The sequence below is a fragment of the Calypte anna genome, chromosome 8 (assembly GCF_003957555.1).
Source record: "Calypte anna isolate BGI_N300 chromosome 8, bCalAnn1_v1.p, whole genome shotgun sequence".
NCBI classification, from domain to species: Eukaryota; Metazoa; Chordata; class Aves; order Apodiformes; family Trochilidae; genus Calypte; species Calypte anna.
The window spans coordinates 20323778-20339499 of NC_044254.1; the positions used below are offsets into that span (position 1 = coordinate 20323778).

At 38.1% G+C, this 15722-nt stretch overlaps 1 protein-coding gene across 13 annotated transcripts in view; it reads left to right on the forward strand.

The window, feature by feature from the left end:
- ST3GAL3 (ST3 beta-galactoside alpha-2,3-sialyltransferase 3) overlaps positions 1 to 15722 on the forward strand; it is a 191887-nt gene that overhangs the window by 39878 nt on the left and 136287 nt on the right. For 10 of the 13 annotated variants that reach the window (XM_030454997.1, XM_030454990.1, XM_030455000.1 and 7 more), the window contains 2 exons: positions 9789 to 9836; positions 11827 to 11961. The exons of the other annotated variants lie outside the window; for them this stretch is intronic. In XM_030454997.1, the coding sequence (XP_030310857.1) occupies positions 9789 to 9836; positions 11827 to 11961 (183 nt within the window). The remainder of the gene's footprint in view (positions 1 to 9788; positions 9837 to 11826; positions 11962 to 15722) is intronic. 13 annotated transcript variants of the gene reach the window in all.

Consider the following 15722-nt stretch of genomic DNA (forward strand, 5'->3'; position numbering starts at 1 on the left):
TGCTGCTGCTATTTGAATAACTTTTCATTGTCCAGCAATTTCTATGAATGGTAATGAGGTGCTACTGACAGTATTTAATCCATCTCCGAGTTGTTTTTCTTATGTTTTGATGAACCAGAACTTTTTTCTTAAAATTAAACACTTGATAAAATAAAATTATAGGAAATAAGAATCTGTATGTTCACTGTTCAAAATTACTGCTGTTTCGTGTTTTGTTTTGGAGACTTTCTTTTTATTATTCTTTCCTCTAAGTATGGGAGATTTCATAGTTAGGCAGGTATTCTGAGAAGAGAACAGCATTTGTTTTTGGCATTCTTCTGGGATGCACAGATGACTTCTGGAACATCTTTATTTCAGATTTGCACGTGTTAATGTTTGATTCAGGATGATGCAAGGCTTCTATGTAGATGTAGTGCCCTTTGTAGGACAAGTTAGTGTGGATGGAAAGTGAAAACAAGCCCAAGGCACACAAGTTGCTCCTCAAAGCATTTGGCTTTGAAGGAACGTACACATATGTGTGGTACCTCTCTCTCTCTATCTACCTATAAAACTATGTGCTGTGTAGAAGCTCTCAAATCCAAATTTCAGTGTGCGTTTTGGAAGCTTAATGATTTTTAGGATTCAATGGACCAGAATCCTCTTCAAATTTTGGAATTGGTTGTGCTGATGATGTTAAAACAAACAAAAAAATCCCCAAACTTCCCTCTGGCCATAAACAGACTCATGTAAAGTACATGAGTGAAGAATAGATCCAACAGACTTTCTGTTCAGCATCACCTTTCGTGGTAATAAATAGTTTGGGTCCTTGTAATATAAAAGAAAGTAGAACATTGACATTTTCTAGAGAAGAGGTCTACAGAGCACTTGTATTCAGGAGATACTTTATGCTCATGCACTTATTTTGTACTTTACTCATTCCTGTAATTTGTTTGTGTTCAGGGCAGACACAGGAGTGGTTAGGAGTGTCACTATAAAGCTGAACATATGAACTTGTTGGCATTTATTCTGGCATCTGGGCCAGATGTAGTTTTTGGAAGGCTTTTGTCCCCTGGCTTACTATCATAACTTCTAGATAATTTTCAAACAAACTCAAGAGTGTGAGTTTCCTGAAGGAAGTATTTATATTTCCTGTAGAGGAAGGAGAGGTTTCTGAGAGCTAGCTCAGAAAAGCCAACGCACAAGAATGTTCTTTCCATTCAAGGGAGGGGGAGGAAAAAAAATGAGACAAGAACTCAAGGCCAGACTATTAAAACAGCTTTTGTCCCTGTTGCCATAATCTGCAGTAGGTATCTTTCTTCATGTAAAACAAAGATAATATGTAGCAGCCTTCCAGAGCTCTGTCAGTATATGTGTGTTAACATGCTTTCACTAATACAGTTCTTAGATTATGCTTTGTTAAGGTTAAAAGCCCATGTTCAGATTAAATAAAAATACTATTTATTTCTAATTATGAATGCTTTGTATTTTATATTATCTGATGTAACAATATATATCTTGTTTACACTATGAAAATAGAGAATTAATTTTCATCATGCTATGCAATGAGCTTCTAATAAAGACACTTGAGCATATTTATCTTTAGTTTGAAACTGAACTTCTTTTCCAAAAACAAATTTATGTGTATTTTGCTTTCTTTATAGTTTCAAGATGCTAGTATATAGTAAGGAGCAATAATATTTGAATGTTTTGAGGGATTTCTGATATGGAAATTGTTTGCCATTCCAAAAGCTATGTGAAAATGACAGATGTAAGCACTGATGCATTTGCAAGCACTATGCTATTTATGTTTTTATAATTATTGAAATAAGTATTAATATCTTAAAATTACTTGAAAAAATACTTTTAAGAACAATTTGTGCCTTTTGAAGTGTAACTGAATGCAGCCAGAGAGCTCTGGCCTATTAATTTTTGTTTATATCACTTTTGCATCACCAAAATGTTGAGCCCTGGCCCTTAGTTCTTCAAAGCCAAGTATATTTTCATGCATGCTGGTTTCCCCTTCTCCTTTGCATTTGGGGACTGTTTATTCATCTCTTCTGGGAAGAGCAGCCTGTTGTCCTTCCCTTGGAATAGGGAGCTGTGATGGACACTGAGGACCTGCACATACTGGATGCTTGGAGCACCATGTTTTTCTTATGCCCTGAGTTTTGTTGCTCAGGGGTGCTGCTAAGTAACATAGTAGAACTGAGTAAGTAAGAATCAGCAGCCCTTACTGCTACCGAAAGGTTGTTTGGGCACTGCTGAAGACAATAGCAATGTAATATCCTTCTGAAGCATTTGCCAGCTGGCACAAGATACCACATCTTTTCATTTGGTTCAGTCATTGCAGAATAAAGAAAACTGGCATGCTCAGAGCATTTTAAAAATACATCTGTTCAGAACGTGAGTGTTGTTTCTTGCTTAGTTAATTTGCCACTTCACTATGAACTTCCTGATGGGAAAGGAATAATGTGCACAACATCAAATGTAAAAGTTGGTTAGATTTTTGTGAAATTCATAGAGATTCATTAAAGACATATTACTACATTTTACTCAAGTTGTGTGTCACTAAGAGTTTTAGCTTCAATTAAATGATGGGAAAATGAGACCTGACAGGAGAATTACTTTGCAGTTTCTGATGTTATCAGTAGATCTTGATGCCACAAACTTATTTAGAGGAGTGATAATGCTTATCTGCATCCATTCTTAGCTCTCAAGCCTTTTTTCTTCAAGGGTTTTTGAAAAAAAACAGGTTTTTTTATTTTTACAGATGAGAAACGCTTAATTTAATCAAAGGCCTTGCTCAGGGTTGCACAGATTATAGGCAGATTGTCCATCCTGGCTGTGTTTTAGTTTGGCTGTGAGTTTGCAGACATTAGCTCTGAGCCATTTGTGTTTGCTTTCCTGGGGGCAGACCTTGGGTGGGAGCCTCATCAGTCTGTGGACAGTTTCTTGGTGTGGAAAGGGGCTGGCTGCAGGCTGAAGTATAAAAGGGACCTGATGTCTGGCAGACTGGATGGCCAAGGAATTTGGGTTCAGATCTATGCTTGCCTGTGAAGTCATCCATCAGTAAGGGGTGTGTTATAGGGTCAGCCACAGAAATGGAGAGAGAACCTGAGTGACCTGCTTTGGTACTGTGTGCTTAAAAAGTTAACACCATATACATGAGGGTAGTATTTAAAACAATGCTGGCTAGAGCAGCAATGAATGCAGAAACTTTTCAACTTTATACCATGCATCAGTGAATTAATATTTAGTTCAGAATGACATTTTTTCCATTTTTATGGTAATGCACTATGAGGGTGAGTCTTCCCCCATGGATACATTATATGAAGCAAGCAGCAGCTGGTTCCCAGATCTCTGTACTGGTACAAATATAGCCAGGAGGCACACAGGACAGGCAGTCAAGTTTTGTGCAACAGAAACACTGTTGTGCACCTTTTTAAAATACAGTTTATTGAAGTTGAAAATCCCGAGTTTATTGGAAGTGTTCTTTACAATCAGATGTTTCCTGTTACTGAAGATGTGTCCTGTAGCTGAGTGACTTCTCCTTTCCCATAAAGGGAGTAAGTTTGAATCTGGGTCTCCTATCAGTTGCAGGCAGCACTGGACTGAAACTTCATATGTTTTGCTTGCCAGAACTTTCAGTCCCTGTATTTACTACTGTTAGCTTGTACATCTGTGACTGGGAAAGGTGGAAAGGTGCCTGTGCTGTGTGTTGTCTTTATATATTCCTCAACATAGGTATTGGAAATGTTAGAATAATGCTGCTCAAACAATATGCTTGAGAGTTTGTAACATCTTGTAGTGCCTGAGCATGGGAACACAACCTTGTTTGTCACAAAGGGCAAGTGTAGGAGTTGTGATCACTAGTGAGAGTAGCTTTATATATGTTTCATAGTATCATAGAATGATAGTATCACAGAACAGTTTGGTTTGGAAAGGACCTTAAAGATAATCTAGTTCCAACCCCCTGTATGGGCAGATTTCCTCAGACCTTCACTGGTGCTGTGTGAAGTGGTGCACAGAGGGTGTCACAATCAGTGCCTTCAATTTTGAACAAAGAATAAGTGAAACTTGGAGCATTCTTGAGGCTGTGGTACAGATGATCTTGCAGTAGCCAGTGCTCTTAAAACAGAGCCAACTAACTGTGTTCAGAAAAAGGTGGAGAAGTCAGAAAATCAGTTTACTGTAGAAGAAAGATCATAGTAAAGCACAATAAACCAAGCAGTGAGGGGAACACAAAAATAATGCTTAAGTAGGATACTTAATAAATTATTTAGGTGGCATTTATCATTATACTCAATAAATTACTTAGTCCTTCTCCAAATCTGTCTTCAGCAAGTAAAACAAAGCATTAGGAAGCGAAGGATCCCCTGTCAAGTAATTTATAAGTGCAGGCAGTTCTTGTGCTTTACCAAATCTGAGCAAGGGCACTCATGCTTTAGATGTCTAAGTAAGATCTGTGTGAAACAGAATAGAAATCATTTATTTCCCCCCAATTCCTTAGATATGAAAATTATCCAGAGTGTTGTGTACTCACAATGAGACTGTTTCTTTTTTTTTTTTTTTTCAAAATATTTCTTCTTTGTGTTAGGGGATATTCTTAGGCAAACCCCCTCGTTATATGAATTCCAGCAGTTTTCTGAGAGTGACACAGCTTTTGTGAGCTTAATTTTCTGGCTAGATGAAACAGTTAGTTTTTGTTATTAGTGCCTTTTCTTTATTAAGTTTTGAATAATTCTGTGCATTAAGTGTTTGTTCTCTGTCATGTTACAGGATATTAATCTCAAACAGAAAATAAATTTTTGTGGTTACTGGGGAGTATGATCCTATACTTTTCTGTTCTCAACAGAAAAAGGGAGACAGCTGATTGACAGACTCTTTCCTTTATGGTTAGTTTTCTAATTCTCTAGTAAAAAAGCAGCACCTAAGATCTTTTTTTTCATTCTGACTTTGTATCAAATTTTGTTCTTTAATATTGCTACTGGAGTTACCATAGCCAGTCCAGATGGTGGATCTCTGTGGGGTATCTGGTCTCTGACCAAGCTCCAGAGGTAGAAATTATATTAAATGTTGCTAAATAGAAGTTACAGTTCTTCGTGGTAGTACCTGGAAAGCAGAGGGGTGGAATGAGAAACTGAACAGTGGTCATGCATACAAGGCAGTGCAGACCTCAGAGCCTGAGTCTCTGCATGAAGATTTGCCAAATTGCAGCCTTATGTTGTGATGTATTATTATTGTATTCCCATTTTGGCTTGGTCTGTGGAGGGGATTACTGTAATGGTATGTGGTATCAAGGCTGTGTTAAGGTTTTATTATTAAACTCTTACAACTCCTGTGGGACTGATGGTTTGTGGTTTCTCAGGACCACTTCCAAGGCAGCACAAAATCTTTTTTTTTCACTGATTTTTTTTTCAATTTTTAAAAATTTTTTTTCCTAGGGAAGTTGGTTTATTGCTGAAGTCTGTTTTTGTTGTTTGTTTTTTTTTTTTTTAAAAAAACAACAAACCCAACACCTGAACAAGGGTAAGAGAACTTCTGGTTCAGCTTGTTTAGTTCCCAATCGGATGAGACAAATATGTACAAGTCCTTGCAGGGAGTATCTGGAAAAAGCTAATAAAAGTTAATGACTTCTCTCAGGAACTTACTTTAAAATTCTTAAATGAAATTCTGAAATAGCAGTTGGGTAAACATACAGATTATATATAGCTGGTGATTAAATGTGGATTATATTTGATGTTCTCATTCTGTGTCTCTGCTGCTTGTTTTCAGTTTGTATATTGCATTTTCACCAATGATGGAATCACAGCAAGCACAGTATTTGCATTGGAGATTGGTCCATATATTGATATTGCCTGATTTCAGGAACTTGACACAACTGGGCTTTAAGAACTGTTTTCACACATTTTTTGAGTTCAAGTAACTGTGCATGATATTAAATGTTTAGCCTATGGCATTCACATCTCTTGGGGCATGGAACTTCAAATGCTTTCCAACATGGTCTTTTTTCTTTCTGTCTTCTACTAATCTGAAGTTTGATCAGGATCATTTTTCCTTTATAAAGACCCAAATCATGCTGGTTTTTTTTTTTTCATTGCAGGCATAGCTGTTCAGAGTAGTGGAAAAGGTACAGCAGTCTGTAAGAAATAGTTATAAAATAGTTATCTGGCAGACAGAATGCCTAGACCTAAGGTGCACAATACATGCAGCAAGATGAGTAGTTTTATTTCCCTGAGCTGGGGACGGGAGCGTGCTACAGAGTTATTCAGGCCCAGAGAAGGCTCATTGAAAAAGCAAGCAGGGGTATGGATTTGCAGGAGGCCTAAGGTGGGGACACTAGAGCGGGGAGATCCATGTGCGTGTGAAGAGGTAAGGGGGTCAGTGACACTTAAAATGCATCCCTTGCCTTGAAATGCAATTAAACCTGAAAGGTGGGTGGCTTATCTGGACTGTGGTGTAACTGCAACAACAGATGTAGCAACCTCAGATATGCAGGATTGGTTTTGTTTTTTTTTTTTTAATCTCAGGATAGAACTGTGCAAAGCCAGTTGTGTTCCTTCAAAGTCAAGTTCAGCTCTGTGTCCTGTGTGGAACATTATTAGAACAGTGTTTATTTTTTTCCCCAGAGCAGTACTGAGTCTCTGCGGTCTTTCTCTGAGTTCTTGGTTCCTGTGTTAAGTTATAAAGGGGTGAGCTTTCCTGGAAGAGGGGTCTCATACAGCACTCCTCCAAAATGGCTGTGGTGGAGCAGAGAGAACCCAGCATAGCACTTTTTATTTTAGGGGATGGATAATGCAGGAGATTCAGGGGTTGGTCCATTTTCTGATGCTGTAGCTGGATGATGGAAGGGAGGAGAAAGTGATGTATAGGTTCCAATGCAACTTTGATCCAAAGTTGACATAAAGGGACTTTGCAGTCTGGATCATGAGGTCTTGGACATTGTTATTTGTGGCACTGAGTGCTTTTTAAGTGAGTGTTTTTGCTGTCTGTGCTGCTTCTGATGGATTGGATTAGACCCAGAATGGAATTTGGATTTTGCAGTACCTTGTTTTTTTGTTTGTTTTCCTTCCTTTTTAAACTATCGTAGCCACAAAAAAAATGATTGTAGCTAACCTGAAAACAGTTGTATAAGACTTGCATTGTGGCATGTGCAGCCTTAAACTGTGCATATTGGCAAGTTATTGGGTGTCAGGGTTCTTGATTTGGGCATAATGGCTGCTTTTCAGTTAGAAAAACGTTAGAAAAAACACTTGAGCTGCTTTATGGAAGTAGGTAGCTGAAAGGTTAGGGACTGCTCCTTCAGACATAAACAATTCTTGTCACCTAAAGCAAGAGCATGTGTGAGTGTATTTTATGTTGTGTCTTACCAAGTTTTGAAAGGTAGAGCCTTTGAAGATTGCCTTTTAAAGCTAGAGGAGACTTGGGGGAAGGCACTGGGCACAGACTGAGCAGCCACTTCAGTCTCTGGAAAAAACAGTCTAGAAAGTCAGGAGGATTTTGAACTGAGTGATGTTTGGAAGAGACCTGAAGCTAAAAGCAAAGCTTTTCTTCTGGTATTAATGGAAGCAGGACTCAATGTATTTGCAAATAAATCTGGCCTGTCCCAAAGAAATGCTAATTTTCATCAACCTCTGATAAAAACAGCCCATAGCTCTGAATCTGGCTGCATGTGAATAGCTGTCTGGGAGAAAGATGCTTGGTTTGTGAAATTACTTGTGGGGACAGAGGGAGTATTGACTGCAATGCAGGTTATTCTCAGGGAATTTGGTATTGACACTGTGAAACAAATAGTCACATGGAGGACCAGACTGGAAAATGAGGCTCACATGCTTACTCTGCTTGTATTTTGTTTGTTTGTTTATAGTGTGAAGAGAATGTTATCAGTTAAGGGAATGAAACATTATATTACTTTTGTGGGCTGCAGTAGTGGTATTATTTGTTACTTGCAATGCTTTTCAACCACTTTTATATAAATCCTAATATTTCATGCGTAGTGTTTGAATGCAAAATATATTGCAGGAAGATGAACAACATTTAAGTTTGGCATTAATTACAAAGCAATACTTTATGTTGATAAAAATCTCAACAGTTTTTTAGAAGTAGAACTCCACAGAGGTACTTCAGAATTAATTGATGGCAGATGAATTTAACAGAGTTAAAATGAATTAAACCCCTTGCTATTTAGGATCATATAAAGATGTCTGAATTTCATTCCCAAAAGAGGAAATGCAGTTGTTAATTCCAGATGTACTTTTATTTTTATTGGAGTAAGTTTTGAGACCAGTAACATCTAGCTGCTTTTTTGTTTGTTTTTTTAATATGTTACTACCATAGCATGGATCTCAGACAACATGGCCTTGCTTTTAAGAAATTGCTTTAAATCCAGTTAAATGAACATTTTTACTATGTTTATTTTGAAAATTACCACTTTCTTACTGAATCTTAACTGGAAAATAAGCATGAGAATCGTGTACAATATAAAAAGCCAAAGTCTTGATCTTGTGTCAAGTTATTGTCAGCTGAAATGTGGTACCTGTCAAGGCCTGTGATTATAAACTGCCTAAAAATGTAAGGTGATGCAGCAGGATCTTACCCCTCTTTTCAGCCTGCTAAATCTGATTGGGATTGGATTTTTGGCCTTATGCTTGCGCTAAGGCAGCTTCTATGCTGCAAAAAGGGTGTGTGATCACTTCATCACATTTGAGGCCTAAGTTACAGAAAAACTTTAAAGGGATTCAACCTAGTCAGTTCTAACCACTTCAGCTGTTGCCCAAGAATTCAGTAGACTTCCTGATTCAGTTAGGATTGGCATTAAAATGGATGGTAAACTGGGAGGGTTACTGCCAAAGCAAGTGTTGCTTTGTCTCAAGCAAGAATAAAGCTGGAAAAAACCCTCTACTGTTGAGCATGGTACCATATTGCAGCTCCACTTGGAACAGAGTATCAAATTATTACTGATAAATTTTGCAGACAAATTGGAGGCTGGGAGATGAATGACAAAAGTGTCTGCATTATAGGGTGAGCTAAGTGCAAGCAGGTAGTAAGATTTTCTATGTGTCAAGTATTATTTGCCAAGTGTTAAGTTGCATCTATAAAAAACAACCTGTAAACCACAATTGAAGCAAAGTGTACCCCATCATGTGAAAAAGTGACTAAAAGCATTGGACATTATCTGGTGAGCAAGAGTTGTCATGATTATGGATAAAAGTACTGTTGTGAGCCCAGGATGACAAAACAAAATGGGTATCAAGTAGAGAGGTTGTATTTTCTTGATACTTGGCACATATGTTGATTATAGCACAAAGGTGAACAATATTGATAAGTAGAAATGCATTCAGCTGGGGAGCCATTAGAGTGAGTAAAAAATGAGGAAAACATGCTGGGAACTGCAGGGAGCACAAAATACATGGCTTAGCAAACAGTGTTAGGGAAGAGCTGATCGTAACAGGTAAGTCCCCTAAGTGGGGGCAAAATAGTAGTAATACATTTGGTAAGAAAAAGCTCTCCAGTCTAGCAGTCAAAAGTACATTATAATTCAGGTAAGGCAGACTAACCTTATTAGGCATAAAATCAATTTTCAGTAAATCGTAGCTCCTGCACTGGGAAAAGACCTTGTCATCTGTTGTATAGTTGAACATTCTGCCTTTGCTAGGTGCCTGTTGTTTTGTCTGGCCAGTGAAGAAGCTACTCCCCTTCTTGGCAGAAGGGAGTAAAATGAGTTATTAAAGCAAAGTAACAAGAAGATGTTACAGAAAGAAATGGTGCTAAGAAAAAGGGGAAAATGAACTTGTACTCTTGTGTTACAGATTCAGTGGTTCTTTCCTTTGACTCCGTTGGACATACAGTAGGCTCAGGTACAACATTGCCTTCTTCTCTATCTCCCACCTCATGACAAGGCTTCTACTTACTCAGACATGGTAGCCATGTTGGGAGGCAGGTCACTGAGTTAGACTCTTGTGGGAATCAACTGTCCAGACAAAATGGGTAAATAGGTCCTGTCCTAAGTCTAGTGGAATTATTAAGGGATGCAGTGCAACATGAGGAATAATACATGGGACTCCTTCCATTACCCAGCAAGGCAGATGACCTGGATGTGTTGCATGCATTAGTGATGCACTTTGTGGTTCTTTTCTCATGTAAAAGGCATTACAATGATGTCACTCACTAGCCCAAGAAAAAAATGTTCCACGCTACTAGGAAAGTTTCTCAGCTAAACAAATACTTGAGTTATTTGGGGAAAGACATCAGGAATGCTTCCAGGAAGGAGAAGGCCAAAGAACTGCAGTTAAACAAGGCTGGAAACTTTTTTTTGGGTGGAGATTGATCAGCATCATCAAACCCTGGGGCAAATCCTGCCTTATCTTATTTCCCTTGGAACCTGAGCATGGCCTTCAATTACACTGAACCAGAAATCAGAAATTCTTTTGTGCTGGGCTCACTTCATAAAACCAGTAACTATCTTTGGCTGAGCGTAATACACCTGCTGTAGCCAAGGCACACCACAATGAGTATGTCACTTGGTGAAATTCAGTTTACAGTATATGTGTAATGATACATAAAGTGCAAGGAAAAGGCTAAGAATTATGGTTATAACCCCTTTAAAAGATGGGGATATTTACTGTATTGCAGAAAAAAAAGAAATCGAAGCAAAAGTTTTGTGTTTCAACTTGCTTACCAGCATTTCCTTTTAGGTTGATAGGGGGAACATGCTGCCTTCCAACATAGCACCTGTCTTCTGCCTGCACAGTTTGAACAAGAGCCTGCTGCCTGACACTAACAGCAAAGCTTGAACACAGATTTCTGATTTACTAACCCCCAAGCTGGTGGTAGTAACTTGATTTGTTTGCAACACCTCAAATACTTTCTCTTCTCCCTGCACCTTCTCTAAACCTTAGATCTGAAAACTGATCTATTGTGGGTGGTTTGTCTGATGTGTGGGAGTATTTCTAGGGTGCTGATTGCAGGGTGGATGTGTTGTGTTTATGGCGGGAAGACCCTCTAGTAACTCCCTTCTAGTAATTGTATCAGGGATAACTGCAGTGTGTTATGTTGTTGCCTGCCTCCTTGGGTGTTGGGTGATGGTTTCTTTAGTCTGCAGAAGTTGAGGGGGGGAGGGGGAAGTTGCACAGGTTTGAGGTATGAAATCTGAGTAAAATTCAGGGCAGTATTTTGATTACAGCTGAGTATGTCTGAATCAGCAAACCTACAAAGAGTTATGCTAGATTGGTGTTGGTACAGCTGAGAACTGAATTTTTCCTGGAGTAAAACTTTTAAATGTTACCTACTTCAGATTTTTTTTTCCATGATACTGTTTTTGCTTCTAACTGATGTGAAAACAGCTAAGTTTGTGGGTAGCTTCCAGAGCAGGGTATGGAGTTAATAATAAATATTGTGATTTGATACTACCAATGTGGTAGTAATGAAAAACAGTTCAACTACTCTCTGTTTTTTGAATTCTGTTAATATGGAAGGTGGGAAACAAGCTAGTGTGTGCCAATGGACTGTCTGAGTCTGTTTAAGAAGCACTGGTCTTTGTTCTGCTTTTATATTGCAACTCAAGCTTGGATTGGTTAGGAGCAAGATGATAAAATTTGATCTTTAGTAAAGCCTTCCACTGCAACAAAATTTGATTTTTTTTCATTGAAAAAATACCAAGAAAACTCCTACATTTAAGAAGGGAGGCTCAGAAATGTCCCAGAGAGCTGTATGCTTATTGCTTTCATATTTGGTACTTTGCATTCACTGTACTGCAAACTTTAACTTGCTCTGAACTGATAATGTGTAATGAGATGTCAAGATGTGTAATGTTTGTCCAACTGAGGGATAGCTTTCCTTGTTGAACAGGAAGGAGAGAAAGAAAAACTGTGGCTCTTGTGCTTCCGCTGTCCATCCCATCTCACCTTGCTGCAGACCCAGGAAAAGACAGAGCCCAGAAAGAACCCAAAGAAACAATGGCAGCTCCAGGCCCAGCCATTCCTAGTAGGTGATGTTTCAGGTTGGGGTAAGAAGGGACTAAAGTTACATACTTTGAAACATAAAAATGCCTTTTTCTTTATTAGTTAGAATTAAACATCTGTCAATAATAATCTCCCTGTTGAGATTTTATGTTGCTTAAAACTAGTTCTCATTGACTTATATTTGCATATCGAACAGCTTCATGGACTTGCTCTTCTGTAATTGTTAGTTGTGCCATGTGAAGGGCAATTTTTTGTTGCAGCTTCTTTGTTTTATTTGAATTGACTCTTCCCTGTCTTCGTTTTCTTCTTTACTCTTTGTCCCACATGCAAATCTCAGTTTTCAGGAAGGCTGGAAGTCTGTCCGGAGGCATCGCAGGTTAATGATCTTCTGGGTTATTCTTTATAAACTTCTGATCTGAGTGTTCAGTAGATCATCAGGCTAGGGAGCCCTGAAGCACTGCTTCATAGTTAAAGGGCATAGTCAAGTATGCTTGGAGTGAGACTGAACTATCTGAGGTTCATACTGTGGTCCAGCCTTTACAAGTCCAAATTGGTTTTGTGGTTCACTGCATGACTGTCTCTTCCCTTGAAGTACAAAGGTTGAGCAGCAAAGATAAATGTTTGATGTGATGTCTAGGCCAGTTTTTCAGATTAAAAAATTTCTGAACTTGGGAGACATTAAGCAGGACACAGGGTGTCTGGGGAGGCCTAAGTTGCATTTGTTTGTCATAGTTAGCTAGTACTCTTTTTTTTTTAACTTTAGTTGCTGTGTTTTACTTTGTTGCTAGCAAATTAAAGTTTGACCTTGAAAGTCAGATTTATACCCTGCTATTTTTGTTCAAGACTTTTTCCTACCTCCCGTGTCAGAGAGAGAAAGCAAGTTACATTTTTCTTCTCGTCAGGATTGTAGCACATTGAGTATGCCCCTTTCTCATCTGCTAATGTGCTTGCTGGAAATATTTAAGTTATAAATACCTTATGGATGTAGGCTTACAATGTTAGACATTCTTGGTTGCAGTAATGGCACAAGTTGTATAAGAGTTGTTACCAATGCAGGCTTAAAACTCAATAGCTCTAACATATCTTCTCAATAAACCAAGTGTTATCTAGGCCTTGCTCAAACTTTTTGCATATTTTAACCTTTAAATAGCTTTTTTTCTTTCCAGTTTAGTTCTTATCCCTTATCAAAAGCTTGTCCTGATTTATGCAAAGAAAATTGAGCCTTTAAAATTTGGTTTAGAGTAGCAAATCTGCTGCAGCTCATGTTTGTGAAAACGCACATACAAGGCCATGCTTCCAGATGCTGAGTTCACAATGGTAGTGGAGTAATCACCTCAGAGTTTAAATCCATGCTTAGTTAGGACATTGCTGTTAGTAATTTCTCACAGTGGAGTCATCAACCTTTTTGGGAGAAGCTATGAGAATTATGAAGTAAACTTTCAGTTTCCTTTGGGTGCTGATATATATTCAGGTGCGGCTGCTGACATATATTCAGGTGCTCAAATAATCATTTTGTGAAGGATGAGAAGAACAGTGTCTGTCCTCCTAAATGCAACTCCAGAGTGAATTTGGTGGCTGGTTTCCTATGTTTTGGGTGGAGATTGGTATTTGGGGAGGCCAGGAATAGGAATACAATTGAAATAATTTGTTATCAAATTGGTAGAATAGTGACAGATTTCTCAAATGAGAAAAAAGCACTGGTGACCCGCAGAAGATGAGTTGCTGTTCTTTGGCTTTCTTGATGACAGTCTGGTAGTAAGGTGTCCACAAATACAAGCTCTGATCTTTGCCAGATTTCTAGATTAGTAGTAATTAATTTATATATTGCATTATTAGAATTTGTCATTCTTTGATAAATAGTCTTTCAGGAAATCAATTTTAATTTATTTTGGGAGCTGGTATGGTTATAGTATGTTACTTTTTTTGTTTTCTCTTCCCCCCAAAAATGATTGCATTTCTGACTGTCTTTCTTAATGCTGTGTGGGTAGTAATGGGAAGGTAGCGGTGGATTTATTATGCTGCATTTTTCTGCATTCTTGTAAAACAGAAAATAAATGGGAAAGATTATTTTTTTCTGCTGGTTTTAGTGGCTTTATACTGCAAAAATTCTTCTTCCGTTTCATTTTTGATTAATGAAGTCCTACTTCATTCTTTATTTCTTTGAGCTCTAGGCTGTGGCAGCTGCTTGAATCTTTGCCAATGGCTGTCATGTATTGTTGCACAGTCCTTACATGACTTTGCCAGCATTCGATGTCATCATCTGTCTTCTTATTAATGTTCTATTCCTCCAATGGAAAATATAGCTGTGAATGAATTGAGGAGCTTAAAAGACACATTGAAATGAAAGTGTCTTGATGGGACTTTTCTCTATCATGTGGCACCTCTGAATCAAATCAGTACTTCTTGTACGCCACTAAAAGCCAATGTACGTTACTATTTTGTTAATATTGTTCTAGACTTTTATTAGGAAATGTGATACAATTCTAAAATAAAGAATATGTCGGAAAATTCAATAGGGCAGCATTAACTCCATTAGCCAAGTGGATATGTGGTAGTAAATGAAACAACTGTTTATTTAGCAAAGGCTGCAGTCTGGCTTTAAAGAGGTGATTCCCTGGGAAAAGGGCATATGCAGTTCATAGGAAGAAATTTTTCATCTTCCTATTGGGGTCTTTCAAAAATTCAACTTAAAGCAGTCAGTTGCTTTTCTACCCTTGGAGATTGCTGTAGTTTTATTAGTAAAAAAAAACCAAAAAAACTGTAAGGAGTTGCATAGTCCATGGTAAGGTAACCAGAGGCTTTAAAAAGGTAACATGCTTAAAATGACCTTTTTGTTTTACTCTACCTATTTTGGAGGTAAGACAAGCAGGCAAAAGACCTTCCTGATGGATGACCCATACAGCACTATCAGCAAGTGATTGCTTATTTTTTCTTTCTGTGCATGGGGAATGAATAATGTAGCTGCAGTGTCTAATGAAGGAGACCCCTCTGGTGTATTGCTTTCCTCAGGCTGTAAAGCTGGGCCAGATGTCTTTGGGGGCCCCAACCAGAAATTGCAGGGAGGGCAAAAATACCTCAATGGTATAGAACTGGAAATTACTTCCTTTTGCTGATAAATCTGAAACAATAAGTAGTATCCTCATGACTTTAGATGTCACCAGGGCACGTGTGTCTTAGTGACTGGAGGCAGATTTCCCCTTTCCCTACTTTGAACTCACAGGTTTGTATTTCAGTTTTGTTGATAGTGCTTGGTGTACCAATTTTCATCAAATCTGTCTGGTTTTATCAGGTGGGATATCTGGAAAATAGAATTGTGCTTGGTGCAGAAGAACAGGAGTTTTTAGATCAGTTTGCATAGTCTATGAACATTTTTAATAGAAGTGGAATTCCAAGTTCTGCAGCTGATGCTGAGACTTGCTCTGTTTCTCCTTTTTTGCTGCTTAAAATGATGTCCAATTTTAACCATTTTGGCTAGAATATTCCAGGGGGAAAGGAAGGAGGAGCATGTTTCAAGTTTGACGTTTACTTAAATATTTAAGTTACTCAGTCTTTTTTGAGAATAAAGTAGCAAAAAAAGCTATCTCACAAGAAAATATTGTACCAGTAATTTTCAAAATGTTCTCTGCTTCTTCCTTTGTTCCTGGTTCTCTAGACCAAATGCTTCAGGTATAAGGAGTAATACTGTCAATGAAGTTCTTTTTTTCCTGGGGAAAAAAGAAACCTAAATGAGGTTACAGGAGAAGTTCTTGAAGAGCCTTTTTTTAAAAACACATGGTTGAAATG